The sequence below is a fragment of the Poecilia reticulata genome, chromosome 21 (genome assembly GCF_904066995.2).
Source record: "Poecilia reticulata chromosome 21, P_reticulata-male-v2, whole genome shotgun sequence".
NCBI lineage: Eukaryota > Metazoa > Chordata > Actinopteri > Cyprinodontiformes > Poeciliidae > Poecilia > Poecilia reticulata.
Window position 1 is genome coordinate 10,242,212 of NC_088850.1, and position 15,231 is coordinate 10,257,442.

The following is a 15,231-nucleotide window of genomic DNA, read 5'->3' on the forward strand; positions in this document are numbered from 1 at the left end:
TGTATTTTTTTCAGATACCACTTCCCATTTCCATTTGCTTACCTCCTGCTTATTTTATAGATAAATAAAACTAACAACCTAAAACGTGCAAACACTGTGAGCTTCCAATCCCCGTGTTCATCAGGTCAGAGTTCACGGTTAAAAATCGCTGCTGAACACGCTGAAGCAGACATATGAAGGCATTCACACCAACCGAAACAAACAGTGCACAACCAAAGTCAAAGATAGAGACTTGGAATGTTCACATGTGTGCTTAGCAGCAAGTCATAAAGAAAAACTAGGTTTTCCGCCACTCTGGGGGTAAACAAGAGCTTAAACTGTTCTCTAAACAAATGATGCGCTTTACGAGTGGACTCTGATCCTGCCTTCGCAGAAAAGCCATTCTGCATCTGCCCGCACTCCTGTCTGTCAAGTCAGGTTTATTTGTGCAGCCTCAAAACAGATATAACATCGACTGTTCCAGAAATCAAAGTGCAGGAAATCAAACTAATCCACATCTAATCAAACCTTATGCAACAGAGTCAAAGAATCCAGTAGGCTGTAAGCTACCAAACAACACGAACGCTAAAGGTTGTCAACCGGGTGCTGGAAGAGCGGGAACATGAAGAGTGCTCAATCATACATATTTCAGTCCCAACACCCAAGTTCAAAGGCAGGGCATGCCCTTTAAATCACTTATGACAGATGCCTCGTTTTTCATCTTCCATAAATAAGTCAGACATTTAAAAAATATTTTTTTAAAAGTCATCCATATGTGATGTAAGCTCAGAGAGCCTGGAGGTTCACATGTGTTCTGGGCTATTCTGGGAAGAGGTCTAATTCAGCCGACCAATCCACTTTATTTATTACTGGGACTGCTTAGTCATTATTAATAACTTTAATTAGTCGAACATGTTTTTCTTATGTGTTCATAAGAATGTGTTTTTCAAGAGTTTTAGTCTTGAAAAACAAACTCAAAACTCCGCATTTGCACACTACATTGAAAGTGAAGTTATGTTAAAGTTACTGAAAACAAAATCTAAATTATGTAAATGTACCTTATTTTCCCGTATAGGTATCCCGAAAACTCTTGATTTATTTCTAGCTTTTTGTTTTCGAAAATATCTCTTTTGTGCCCTAACAAAAAGCACTGAGATGTAACTCTACACCTTTGGTTCATCTTATTTACACAAACTGAATGTGCAAATCAGCCCCACCTCCATCTAGTCTTCAACTCTGCACAGCACTCAAAACTCTTCAGCTTGAAAAGGTTAGCAAACAGCTGACAATGTGCTGTAATGTCAATTTGTCCTCTTGAAAAGCTTCACTTTCAGATTCATGATATATTTCCCTGCCACAGTTGGTTCTAGGATCTAACTGGGTGCTGTTAAGCTCATGTTAAGTAAGTACAGATAATAAGAAAAAGGATTAGGGTAAAGAATGACCCCAGAAAGTGAGTCTCAAAGTACTACTTATGACCCCAAGCTAATATTTTCACTGGTGGATTTACTCCTTCTGGCTCCATGTGCAACCAAAACTTAAAGTCTGTCATGGAAAGTCTAGTAAAGTTCACGTTAACAGAAAATATGCACCAAACATGAGTCTGAACTGGGATTACTAACACAAGATGTTAGTAATATTAAAGCAAATGTTTAGTATGATCCTTTCAAAAAGCTGCACGTCATAAGTTTACAGTAATATCATGTAATACCCCAACTGAGCTCTGTTTCTGTGGGCAAATTTATGCCCAAAGTATTTGTTTTTTAACCTGTGTATGATATGAAAACTGAATAGCGGTAAAGAATGGTCCAGAAAACTTCTGTGGCTCCTGAAAAAAAATATACGGGGGAAAAAAAATATGGCAAAATACTTTCTTAACTCCATCTGCCAATTTTCCTCATCTCTTTATTCCTGAAATGTTGATGTGGAAAAGAGTTTGGGAATTAGAAAAAAACTATCTGCACGGAAACAGGATAGTTTTTGGAAGGCATCTCTTACGTTGAGCACAGGTGAATTGGTAAACACACCATCACATACGCTCCCGTATGAACCCGATGAGTTAGGCTCAGTAAAGAGCCTGACACTAACAGCATCTCCCTGCGCTCACCATACTTGTTAAACTGCACTGATAAGCAATTTTGACCCTTGTTCCTTTCAGCAGACCCTCACACATCGGCAGTTTATGGAGAACCTGACCCCTTGTTAAACACACAACAACCCTATTTTTGCATTTGACCCTGTGAACCCTGACCTCTGTTACTCAGCAACATTACAGCAACACAGCATTTCAAACGTAAAAGCCTCCAGAGCAATGCAATGAAGAAGTTGTTCTATAATGTATTTTAGATACAAGTAAATAATACTTACTTTTTCAATATTTTTAATGAAAATGACATGCGAAAAGCATGACATGCCCCTAAAACAACAATCTGCTCTCAGAAGTTGCATAATTCTTAAACAGACTTCACCTGTTTGCAATTTATTTTCATTATAAATAAATGTGTTCTGTGAAAGCTTCGTGTTGCAAAAATATACATGTACCGTCTTGTGTTTATTACCTCATGTTCTTACTACAACCTTGCAATTTCCACGATGTTAAATCTCTCAAAATGAGCCTTTTGTTAGATGTTTTTCCACCTCCACTAATGTAAAAAGACATTAGCTTTTTCCACAGTTGATAGAACACATTAAGGAGCAAGAAACAGCAGAAAATTGCTTGAAGCCTAAGTTTTATGAGCTAAGTACATTACTCTCACCTAGCAGGGGGCCTTCCTGTGCTAGAGGACATCAGGAAAAACTTTTTTTTTTTTTTGATTTTGTCTTCAATATAGCATCTGCTGAAATTTGAGTCACTTATAATTCATTTAAGTGTGAGAACGGTGCATGCTTTGTGTGTACGTGGAAAAGGTATTGATGCATGAAAATCACAACAACACTCTTGAGATGTATTTCCACTAGGCTCATAAATGCACTCTTTGGCAAACGTCGTGCAAACGCAGCTTAGCATAATTCAAAAATACCAGACGGCGTGTACTGTGGCGCACCGCTAAAACCCTCAAAGCGGCTTTCTCCCCATCTTTCAGCTCTCTGCCCCTCTCCCCCTCTCCTCCGTCTTCAGAAAACACTTCCGCGTAAACAGGAATCCTGCCACAGTCGAGCGGCCTATTTCCTATGAAAAACAAACATGCCCCGGCCACCTAAAGGTAGGGTTTGTTTGCTGCTGGAGGACTCATTCATTAGAACAGAATGAAACGAAATTAACCCGGGATTCAGAATAAAAATAAATAAATGATTTCAATTAAAACCTTTAATTGTAGAGGTTCTAGGGATCAGAAGACAGCTGAAGTCAAGGATGTGACACAAACAATATCTCTTTCAGCAATGGTCAAAAAAAGAAAGACCCACTCATGGCCATTTTGCATGGCTATGACATTTTTGTAATTTGATACTTGTCCTAAGCATTTGGTGCTTTCCATTTAACCTGGCGCACCAGCAGGTCTGTAACACTGACACACGAGGAATGTTCTTCGTAGAAACTTTGTTTTAAGAGAGGAATGCAGTTTAAGCAAATAGTATCAAAAATAGAGAGTGACAGATTGGAGAATTACAAGCAAAAAGTAACCAGTCACATTAGTCAGTGAAAAGTTGCTCCCTGTGTGAACTCTTACTGCAGCATAAACCAGTAAGTACAAGGCAAGGCGTGTATATAGCACCATTCATACAAAAATAAAAAAAAATCCTTTGCAACACAAATAAAGCGTCACATAAAACCAAAAAAGATAAGACATAATCACATCAAACAAAACATTAAAATGATAACAATCAAATCACCAAGTAAGACTAAAATATGATACAGACAATAAAGAAATCTTTGACTTCTACGGTTAAGTTGCTGCAAACAGTAACAAACACTACCTGGTCTGAACATTTTTGTTTTTCCTGCAAACACGCAGAATGAAGCCAAGCAAGTTGAATTTACACATGAATGCGAACTTGCAAGAACGCTGCAGCTTTACAAAGTAAGACTACATCTGCTGTCTGACAGTAAAAGCAAAATACAAGAATATATGTATATAAAACTAAGATACAAAAAAAAGATAATTTTGGGAGATGTGCTGATAAATGATATTTTAGTGAATATAATTCTCTTTAAATTACAGATTCAGTTTAATGACTTTTACTGGTAGAAAATCCTACATAGACTTATACATACAATTTGTGGTACTCCATCAGTTCTGTCTAAATTCACCCAAAACAAGACTTGGTTCTGAGTTCAGTTCAAACTGCCTAAAACTATGTTTAATATGTTATAATCCCGTGTTAAATTAGCCTACAGATTATGACATCACATAGCGTTTACAAGCTGGTCTTCAGCTTCTATACATCTGTGCAATGTGTTTTTATTCTCTAATATGGGTAATGTTTGCATATCACTGCCCTCATCAACATATTTAATTATCAAAATCTGAACATAAAATAAAGTTCCGACTAAACACAAACCTGAAAAGTTTATATATTGAACTGTGACAACTTTAAATGCGCAAACACAAAGGAATTTGCTTCTGATTAAATCCAGATTAAATCACATTTGAGGGTAAATATCGTGTCTCCTAAAACAGCAAAACTGTTTCTAAGTTTACACTTTTCATTCACTCTTGACTAAAGTGCTGTCATTTTAATCAAGAGTGACACTTCAAGTGTTTTATGTAAAATAGGCGAGTTCAAAGCAACCAAAGCAATTTAACTCGTGAATGTGGTCTTTTGTACCCGGCCAGGCACAAACACTGCCACTGTATGCAATGTATGCAAACCACCTCAAATGTTGGCACTGTCAGCACCTTCGTATGAAGTTAGTGTTTTGTTACACTTTTGCTCTTTGGGTCAACATAGTTATTTAATTTTCTTTTTACAAAACTACATTAAACAAAATACTACATACTAAATCTAGAGCAAGTAGTATTTATTTTCGTCCCGGCAAAGATCATTGACTGGAGTAGGTTTGTTTTGTGTTTTTTTTCCTGGTGTTGTGGTTTCTTTTAATTTAAATTGTGGATAAGCTCTGGTGCACCAAAATACACACCTCTTGAGAAGATTAGAGAATAAGAGGAAAACGGTGCTTTGAGTGCTACTGAAAACATTGACAAATCTCACAAAATCATACTGTAGTCTTGCAGAGCGTTGAGTAAACCACAATGTTTGCAATGCTTATTAAGAGGTGGGGAAAGGAGGATGACAGGTGGCAGCAGCAGGAACAGTAAAACAAACACTGCACAATAATAAAAAAGCTCATCAGGCTCGTCACATCTCTTACCTGGATGTCTCGCAGGAGCTGAGTGCAGCGCCCTCTGACATCTTCAAACGGGCACCGTCTGGAGAGCATGAGAAGGTGAACCAGCATGTCGTTCAAGTCGCTGTTGGAAGAGCTTCCTATGGCAGGGGTTGCGGCCTTTTTAGGTTCGATGGCTTCCACTTTCCTCATGACCTCCTGGCAGATGAACTCCATCGCTTCAGCTCTGGAGGAGGCATCCCGGCTGCCCAGCCCATCCCATCTCCCCAAAGACTCCTGATGCTGCATCGCCATCATTTTATATAGGACTAATGCTTTTGCTGCCTTACAACAGGCTGAAAACAAGATATTAGACGTGTTTATATTTATTTGTTTGTTAATTATTAGTATCAGTAATATAACTTTTGATTAGTTCTATTACTCAGTGTAAGCATGAATAAAAAAACAAATAAATCCAAGCAAACTATGTTAGTAGGTTCATTGCTCTGACTATCTGGGGATAGGCAGTGCTCCAATACTTTTCACAACATTAACATGTTTTCTGATTGGAAATATTTTAAATCAGCCAAATTTGTATTTACAGTAAGCAAGGGGAAAGACAGAAGCCGTCTATTTAGCTAGCTGACTGGCAGTATCCAGCAACAGGTCAGTGAGGGGCAGCACTGTGCACGGTGGCAACTTATTACTTCAAACAATAGGAGCAGCATATGGGAACCCTTAGTGTACCTCGTATATACATGCCCAAACATGCTAAACATTTTTGTTCAGTCTTAGTATTTCACGGTCCTTCAAGTTAACATAAAGTGAGACTCTCTTACTGGCCTGAACCCAATTAATTAAGCATCATAAAATCATTTATTAGATGTTTATCACCATTTGGTCCATAATAAGAAATCTCGGTCAAAATTCTTCAACGGGCTATTTTAGACGATGAAGATTACACAACAAAAACATAATAGGAATTATACCTGTCTGCATAATAACAAAGACCATCATCAATCATGTTGCAAATCCTTCATCAGTGCTGTATTTTAATTTAATCAGATAATTTAAAATTATAATTTATACAAAACTATGCATTTCATCCCAATTTATTTACTCATTTTCGCGAATTATTCTGGTCCATTCAGTCTGTCTGGGTACCTCTGCCATTCATGTCAGTGTTTTCAAGCTGACCGTTAACAAAAACAACCAGTAAAGTAAAACAAAAACTGCGGTGAGGTAAAATACCCCATGTACTAAACCGTCACCGGGAGTCAAAAAGAAATAGTGTCAGTAACAAATACTCACTTTGTACACATTCTTCGGTGCAGCTTTACCGCTACTTTACGCCTTGCCTGTCAGCACTGACCACACTCCCAGGGCAGAAACGATAAGAGGTAGCAACTTGAAGGGGAGGGACGCCTGGGCAGAAAATTTGACTGGCGGAAGATTTCAACCAATCAGCGCACGTATACACCACTCTAGGGCGTTACCTTTAGGATCCTAGAAGGTGATTGGTTAGTGTGAAATCATTTTGTCAGTTGGGAAAGGGTGTACGGGAGTTGAAGTTTCTTTTTCGTTACCTCTATTGGCTAGGTACTTTTATAAACTACATATCCCATCATGCATTTTGCTAAGAACAGTTACCACCATAGACACCACCCCCCTTGTCTCTTGTTTATCAAAAATAACAGGCACAAGAAAAACAGAGGGGAGAGGAAAGAAAGGTGGGAATGTTGTACATTTCCACTCAAGTTGTTTCCTGTTTAACCTTAATGATATTTAATAGCATGTCTACAAAAGGTCATCCATAGATAGAGATAACTTAAAATAGTCTGTTTGACATTAAGATTTTATGATAATAATTTGTAGAAAAACTTATATAATTAATACTTGTACTTTGCCGAACGAGCTCTTGTCTGCAGTTCACGCTATTTAAATATTATTTTGCTGTGTTGACTGCTTATTATTACTTTGGATGTTAAATTTATCATCCAAAGACTCAAAAAGCTTAAGTGTAGGAAAATCCACACGATATTGCATTTAAATTCTCTATGCATCTCATTTAACCATTAGTTGAATATAAAAAGCTAATTATATCACAATTAAGGCCACTGCAGTGGTTTAGTTAACAGTAATAATATTTGATATAAAACTATACTATTTGGTGTCTTACATGCACTTTTATTAAGATTTTTTTAAGCAAATGTGTTCTTAATTATTCTATTCTTTCTAGAGCTTATTACACATCTGGGCAGGAGGATAAAAGTATGTGTCAACTTTGTATATTTTTTTGTCTATACCCTTTGAAATATAAACTAAGCTGTTAATATTATATTAATATTATATGTGAAGATAATTTTAAGTCTTGCTGCAGATTCTCACCTGGAATATGTTTTGATCACATTTCAATGCTTCATAATATATTACAACCTCTTGGCAGATTTTCCTCCACGATTGCTATGTTTTTAGTTTCATTCATTTTCATAAACTCTACTGTAGTTGAATTTTTTTTGGCTGGACAAAAGCATACCCACAGCATGTGTCCCCATGGTTAGACTTTGCTTTGGATTATGCTTTTAAGAACCAGTTATCGTAATTATTTATTTATTTGCTTGTTTAGAGTTTTGTAAAACATTTATTACTTTTAAAAAACCGTCTTGTGGGTGTGTGTGCCCGAAAGATCTAGTATGTCTAGAATAGTCTACGAAATAGGAACCATAGCGAGCGGAACAACTTAATGGAGGGAAATTTAAAAAGGGCGGACTGCTCGTCTGTTGTTGACAACTAGTGAAATAAAGACGTCAACTTTGAGTGAGAAGGCAAAGAGTGTTACTTGTATATAACTATCTAAGAAATTTATTTTCATCGTTACAAAATGGAAACACATCATGACGAGGTAATGTTACAAAAATAACCGTTAGGCGTAAATGTGATTAGCTAGCGTTAGCTTGAATTTGTTTACTCTTAGAAAATATCGTCAGCTCTGTGTGTTTTGGGTTATTTCTCTCGATCGCTCCTTAGTTTAAACAGTTCTGGTATATGCTTTGTAAGAGGTTTCTTTTGTGAACTTATAAATATGTTTGCTTGCAAACGGAAGCAGATAATTTTTACGTAGTTTAAAACAGACATATGTGACATTTTCATTTTTTAAGTTGTAATTTCTTACATCTGGTTAGAAGGTTAAACATGTTTCTTATTTTTGTGGTTTCCCTGAGGTTGAATAACGTATATACGAAAGACCACAATATGTGAAGAGTTCAGCTTTTGATCGATGAGATATAATGTCCCTCAGTAACCTAGCCATATTATCCTTACAGTCAGATAAAATTGCAGTAAAATGTTGTCAAAATGGATACAATTTCTACTGACTGAACTGAAGAGTCAAATCTAAAGCTTCTAGTCTCTAATCTTTGTATTTTCTAAAGCTGGAAGTTGTTTAAAGTAATTAGTCTACAGCATCAAATGTGGCAGCAAGTAAATTTTTCTTTGCATCAAATTTATGCAAAAACTTTCACCAAATAGTCTTGTACTAGTACAAAGTACATTATGACAAAGAGATGACATGAGGATCTCCTGTCCTCATTTGGCTGTGAAAATATTTTGGATAATCTTTTGTTTTATCTTATGGACCACAAAATATGGTTCTGCCTTTTATAGTCTCTAAGTAAGACCCTCTTGTGTTCAGATTTTAGACACACCTTCCAAAAACAGTTACATTGGGAGCTACTACCAGCCTCCAGACAGGATTTCATTAGCACCAAAACATCTGGCGTCTCCTCCTGTTTCACCTCTCAACATAGACCAGACCACCAGCAGTCTGTCTCGGACCACACATAGTATGGACAACAAAGGTATGGCACAACCTTTTGTCTTCCAACTACACAACAGCGTTTTATTTTGCTTGACTGTTTTTCTTTAACTACCTCTCTCAGGCGTTGCAGATGCACTGAGGACCCTTCAGGAAAAAATCAGGAGGCTGGAACTGGAGCGGAGACAAGCGGAGAGGAGTTACACTCATTTCTTTCAGGATGCTCGTAAGCGTCAGCAGGACTTCGCATCACAGAATCGGACTGAAGCCACCCTGCCTGGAACAGTGGTGGATCAGAAGCTGCAGTCTGCAGAAGCTCGCTGCAAAGTTCTTGAGAAGCAGCTGGACTACATGAAGAAAATGGTCGCAAATGTTAAGAAGGAGAGAAACGTTCTGATGGAAAATGAGGTAAAATGGTAACCATCCAAAAGACCAGACGTGTAAAAACAGCTTGATGACTGAAAATATATTCAAGGTTCATTTCTAGGAAACTTTGATATGTAGTGATATGATTTCATTTTTGGTATTCTTGTTTGTTTGGGGGTTTTTTTTCACTCTAGGCTTCACTGCAGAAGCAACAGCTGAACAGCCCAAACAACCAATATCAGCAGGAGAAGCTGGAGAAACTCGAATCGGAGTATCTCAAATTAAGTAAAACCCAAACACTCGCAGAGGTAAAAATATTTTCCATTTTATGATAAAGACAACTCTGTCCATCTCTGTACTTTTTAGTTTTCTATCAGCTGCTAACACTGATTATTTTCTGACACCACTCAGATGTAATGATTCTGAGTCACTACATTAGCTAAAGCGGCCCAATATGTGGGGTCATGAACAATTACAAATGGAGCAATCAAGCAGTCGCATCATAAAATGCACATTTTCTGGAATCTGTAGGTCAGATACTGAAAAATGTTAATGTTTTTTCCATATTCATTGACTGCATGAAAACTAAGAATTCCTACTACTTTCTTTCTTTAATCACCTCGACCTGGAGCATGTACTTTCTTCCACTTTTTTTTTAGTTGCTAAAAATGAGCAATTAACGGACATTTCATTTAGAGAAATGTCTGTTGATGCACAAATGATTATGTTGATTTCTAAACTACTTTGTCTAAGCTCATATTACACACTATACTCTATTAGGTCAAAGTACTCCAAACATGTTGCAGCATTTAATACTAAAATACCCTTAATCTTAAATTGTCACTTAAAGATAAAAATCATAAAAGGCTGAGCATAAGTTATTGTCACGATTGTGTGTTTACTTTCAGATGAAGCTTTCCATCCTGGAGCAGAAGCTGCTGAATGAAGAGCGTGAACGAAAACTTGTGCAGGAGAAAGCAGATGAGGTCAGTAAGCCTCTTCAAATAAACCTTATGGAAGTAATTTTCAGACTCTGTTTCTCCACAGTCAATTTTTTTTGGGGGGTGCGGGGGGGTTCTGCATGGTTTCTCTACTTGATCAGTTTTGCAATGTTTAAGGACAAACTGAACTGTGTTTGCTAGGATTCTGGCTATCAGTTTCTGAATCACCTTAAATAGATTCATCTTCAGAATGGAGAAAAAATATGGGACTGTTGTGAAATGCTTGGTCCTTTCCCGATATTTGTTTTTCACATATATTTTTATTGGAAAGTATGAATTTAGACATGACAAAGTCACTGTCAGATTACACAAGGCGTGCCTAAAGTAATAAAATATGGGATCATATTTAGAAATGATCCTTCTAAATATCTGGAGAGTCTTTTTACAAGCTGACTTTCAGAGTTGAGCTCAAGTGGCCATTAGAGGAATTGAGTTTTCCTGTACTTGTGTGTTGTCTTCATTCTTAGTTTAAATATGATGTTGAACAACAGCTGACAAGTCTCTCGATGTATTTCTTTTTAATAATTTATGTTTTTCATACCACAGCTGCAGAGGGAGTTGGATATAAACCTTCGTTTGTCTGTTCCACCTACTGAAGAAACGAGGCCGAAGAAGAAAACCAAAAAGACAAACAAGGTGTAATAAACTGCTGGTGTGCGCATTACCTGAAAGATTTATACATCAAAATGCTAAACAATCTGACTTCTTTTTTAAGAAAACCCCGAAACAGAATGAGCTGGCAACAAACAGCCTGGAGCACAAAAAGATGCCTTTTGTTATAGGAACAGTAAGTCACCTCATGTTGTGCACAGATTTTCTTCTGTCATGACTTACTGAGTCTTAACTTCTGTTTGCTGTTACCCGTCATAGTCGACAAGCCCGAGCCATTCAGTGCACGCCAACGTTCAGAGCATTCTCCACATGATGAAGCACCACCAGCCTCAGCTGTGTGAGCGAGTGAGCGCCCTGCAGAGGTGTGGATGCAGCGTCAAGAAAAACCTTCACACAGACTTCTCTGATAGCGTCCCAAAGCCTGGCGGTACGCCTGCAGATCAGTCACTGACTTTACTGTCCGACCTGCTGCTGGCCCTGCAGGATGAGCTTGGACAGATGAGCTTGTGAGTAATTACTATTTTATTTTCTGTGTGTGTGTGTTTTTTTTAATATCTTTTTGCAAATGTTTTTGTCAGTGACTATCAGGAATTGGAACGACAGATAGCAGCAACCGGAGAACCGGAGCAGCGTGAGGACCTGCAGAAAGAACTGGAAAGACTCACTACCAAGATGGAGGAGAAAGGAGCCCAGATCACCAAACTCCGCAAACATCAGCAGATGGTACTTGACTTAAAAAGTTCAGATCATCACTGCAGATTTGCTCTTAATTCAATTAATTGGTTATTTATTAAGAAACCAACTTTTGCATCATATTTTCATAATTTGTGCAACACGGTAAATACTTATTTTCTAATCAAATATTCAGAATGTTGTGAAAACCTTCCCAAAAAAAATCTAGAGGTATTAAGGTATTATGAAATGTAAAGTTATCTTGAATCCTGGAAATAAGTTTATTTATTTATTTATTTTTTGCTCTTTTGCAGGTTCATAAGTTGTCCCGGCAACGTTCGGAGGAATCGTCAGTCAGGAAGACGCCTGGGATCAAACTGCCTGTTCCCTTACCTGTTCAAGACAAACAGAAAGCGGGAAGAAAAGGCGTTGTGGGTCAGAAGAACCTGCAGCTCCTCAGAGAGACCCAGAAGTTCAGAAACAGCCTAAAGCAAGACGACCTGTCCTGGGAAACATGAGTCTCTTTCTTTGTCCTGCTTTCGATACTTCAGCTTAGTGGAAGACGGAGCTTTCTTCTTGTTCCTGTCACAGACTTTTATCTGTAAAGAAAATGCTTTACGCCGGACTCAATGGATTATTATGACATCAACAATAGTTTGCAGTTCTGAATGTCTCTCACCTCAAATAGAAATGAGTTAGATTATGTTTTAATGATCACTATATTTTAATAAAGCTTATTCGTGAATAGCTTGTAATGATTTGTTTGTATTATAAATGCACACGTTGACTCTTTTTTTTTCAGAACTTCATAGCAGGCACCACTAGATGGCAGTCCTGCAGAACAAATTTCAAGATTTTATTTTTTTACTGTAAAATCATGCAGTTGCATGATTTAATATAGAAATTGTTCTGTGCAGATTTTGATTCAGGAGTTATTTTTATTTATCAGTGAAAAGCTTTAAAATATTTTGGTAATCAGGAAACTGACCACAGTTTAACTTAAACAGGAAGAATTGGTTTTTAACCTCAGTCTTTTTTTTTTTTTTTACTTTGTGAAAAAGTCATCAGCTTCAGACTTGATGCTGGTCACATGATTTTATTTTTTCTTTTCTCTCTCACGTTTCCAACAGGTTTACATTCATCTAGACTCATCAGTCGCCATTTATGGGCTGAAGAACTACATGTCCAACTCTCTCATAAAATTTCCAGATTTATCTCCTTGTTTAATGTGTCATCAGGTTTCCACTTTGACCCTGCTGTTACAGTACAGCAAGGAAAGAAAAAAGCTCAGGGATTTCTGCTTGTTGTTGTGCAGCAGCTGACATTTATTGGTCCTGGTATTCTTGGCTTGATTAGGAGTCGATTGCCTGACCAACAGAGACTGAACGTAATCCATTGTTTTTCTATATTGGATTACAGAGCGTGGCTGGAGACGACAATCAGGTTAGTGGAATCGAGATCCCTCCTTGCCCCTTGTATGCAGCGTCCATTCCTCTCCTGACCACGCAACTTTGATACCTTGTGACTGAACTTCCAAGTTTTTGTCTGAATGGCAGCGGTGTGTCTTGACAAAACAAAAATCCACAGCATTTTGCTGAAAGTATTTTTTCAGTGCCAACAGGAGCAAAATGATATAACTCAAGGGAGCTTTTTTTTAAAGTGGGAACATCTGTCCACAGTTTAATTCTTTAAGACAGAATTTCCTTGAGAGAAAAGCTTACTGGAGATGTCCTTGAGAGAGGAACAAGAGATCTACTGAGGACCAAATATAAACTCCCATTTCCTTTAAGAGACACATGAAGGACAACGAGTATCAGCATAACTAAAGGAAAACAGGCAGGAGGACAAGAAGTTCAACAAACAGGTAAGATGCTGCACACACATCCTCTCTACTGTTTCCATCAGTGATAAGTTTTTGCTACATAAGCAGAACTTTGCCGGGTCACGGAAAGTGTGTCCTGTTTGGAGGTGCTTCCATTTTTTATTTATTTTTAAACAACTGGTTTTAGTGGATTTTGAAGTTTTCCATCTAGTTTGAGGGTGGCAAGCTTTGCACTTTTTAGCTTTTCAAAGTCCGTTTATTGCGAGCAAATAATGGCATCACTCTACAGCTAATCTGAAGGCAGATTAATGGCTAAAAGCCAATGAAACCCCTAAATTCAGGTTTGTTTTTTATTCCAAGGCATACAGAGGATTTTTAATAAACCAAACGTTGTTTCGACCATGTTAAACTTGGAGAGGGCCGCTGACGTCGTCAAGTATAGTCATTAGCATCATCTACAAAGAAGTTACAAAATAAGCCGACGTTCCAATGTGCTTTATCCAACTATATTAATGGAAGGTTTAGTGGAAGGAAAAAGTGTAGAAGAAAAACAGTACCATAGCAACAACTGTAACTGGGGAAGTTCATCTTTAAGCCCATTCAACAATATATGGGAGAAGATTTATGAGGTTTGGTCTGCAGATGCAGTTCTTCCACAGACAGTGCACACCATTTAGCTAAGACAACGCATTAACTGGGTAATGTCACTCCTACACCGCAGAAAATGTCAGAAGGGTTTTTATTTCATCAAGGATAAAAATTACTACACTCATTTGATTTATTAAGTGAAGAATCGCATCGGCCATACTGAGAAAGTTTAGAACATTTCATAATGGAGGGGGCGGGGGGAAGAGGCATATTTCTTTTGGCAAAAAGATCCTGATGATTCCCAAGATTCTTTTTATACAAACATTAATATTTTGTAACAGCAGTTCAGAGAACCAATATGCAGTCAAACAGTGTTGAAAGTGTGATGGTCCGGGGTTGTTTTGCTGCATCAGAACCTGGAAAAACTTCCCATATTTAACAGAGCCATGAATTCTGCTCTCTACTAGAAAATCCAGAGAAAGAAAAATCACTCGTGAAAAACAAATGAAGCTTTTGGTGCGGCCTACTCAAAGTCTGGACTTAAAGCTGATTAAAATGCTGTGGCTTGACCTTTAAAAAAAAAAAAGGAAAAAAAAGCAATTGTTAGGGCCCAAAACCCACTCCATTTGGCTAAATTAAAAATTCTGCAAAAAAAAAAAAATTGGACCAAAGTTCTTCCAGAGGTGTTAAAGACGAGTTACCACAAACACTTGTGTTAAATGTTTATACTTGAATGGCTTCTTTCAGCTCAGATCATTTGAAATCTGCATCGTCTCGCTCAGGTTCTTCTGTTTCTGACATGCAAATTTGTTGATCTAAAACACGCAACGAAACGCAGGATGCAAACAACTTTTCCACAGCGCGGAGTATTGCAGACTCACTTCCTCTGCTCCCGGCGAATCCATTGGGTCAGTATTAAGTTACACTAAAGACAAAGAATCGGTAGAACTTGATACGACACCTTTCATCATCAGGGCAGCTGTAACCACAACAGTGAATGTATCCTTGTCCCACTTAGGTAAACTACACACACACACACACACACTCAGGTATCATGAAAAGTAAACGCAGAGATTTGTTTAACGATATTCAAACTTTATTGGTTTAACAT

The 15,231-nt window shown here is 37.6% G+C and overlaps 2 protein-coding genes across 3 annotated transcripts in view; one reads left to right on the forward strand and one right to left on the reverse strand.

Moving 5' to 3' along the window:
• The window catches only part of sesn1 (sestrin 1), a 60,264-nt gene extending 53,577 nt beyond the window's left edge, over nt 1-6,687 (reverse strand). Inside the window, exons 1-2 of the mRNA XM_008397660.3 lie at nt 6,557-6,687; nt 5,291-5,601 (exon numbers count right to left, since the gene is read on the reverse strand). Of these exons, the coding sequence (XP_008395882.2) occupies nt 5,291-5,563 (273 nt within the window). The 5' untranslated portion in view covers nt 5,564-5,601; nt 6,557-6,687. The remainder of the gene's footprint in view (nt 1-5,290; nt 5,602-6,556) is intronic.
• Nucleotides 6,688-6,770: 83 nt separating this feature from the next.
• Nucleotides 6,771-12,455, forward strand: cep57l1 (centrosomal protein 57, like 1). 2 transcript variants are annotated; one of them, XM_008397668.3, is made up of 10 exons: nt 6,771-6,975; nt 8,937-9,102; nt 9,184-9,467; nt 9,620-9,733; nt 10,334-10,411; nt 10,973-11,062; nt 11,142-11,213; nt 11,297-11,544; nt 11,617-11,761; nt 12,025-12,455. In XM_008397668.3, exons 2-10 carry the CDS (start codon nt 9,090-9,092, stop codon nt 12,226-12,228), a joined length of 1,248 nt encoding a protein of 415 aa, XP_008395890.1. In that variant the 5' UTR covers nt 6,771-6,975; nt 8,937-9,089; the 3' UTR covers nt 12,229-12,455. The 2 variants fall into 2 exon arrangements, with proteins under 2 accessions (XP_008395890.1, XP_008395889.1); XM_008397667.3 differs by lacking the exon at nt 6,771-6,975 and adding an exon at nt 7,968-8,147.
• Nucleotides 12,456-15,231: the final 2,776 nt, after the last annotated feature.

What these genes read in the sequence shown, in the direction of transcription:
- cep57l1 (XM_008397667.3), top strand. Translation starts at nt 8,127, where the DNA reads ATGGAAACACATCATGACGAG. An exon ending in ACATAGTATGGACAACAAAG is followed by an intron (nt 9,103 to 9,183) that starts GTATGGCACAAC and finishes TACCTCTCTCAG; the next exon opens with GCGTTGCAGATGCACTGAGG. An exon ending in GAGCTTGGACAGATGAGCTT is followed by an intron (nt 11,545 to 11,616) that starts GTGAGTAATTAC and finishes TGTTTTTGTCAG; the next exon opens with TGACTATCAGGAATTGGAAC.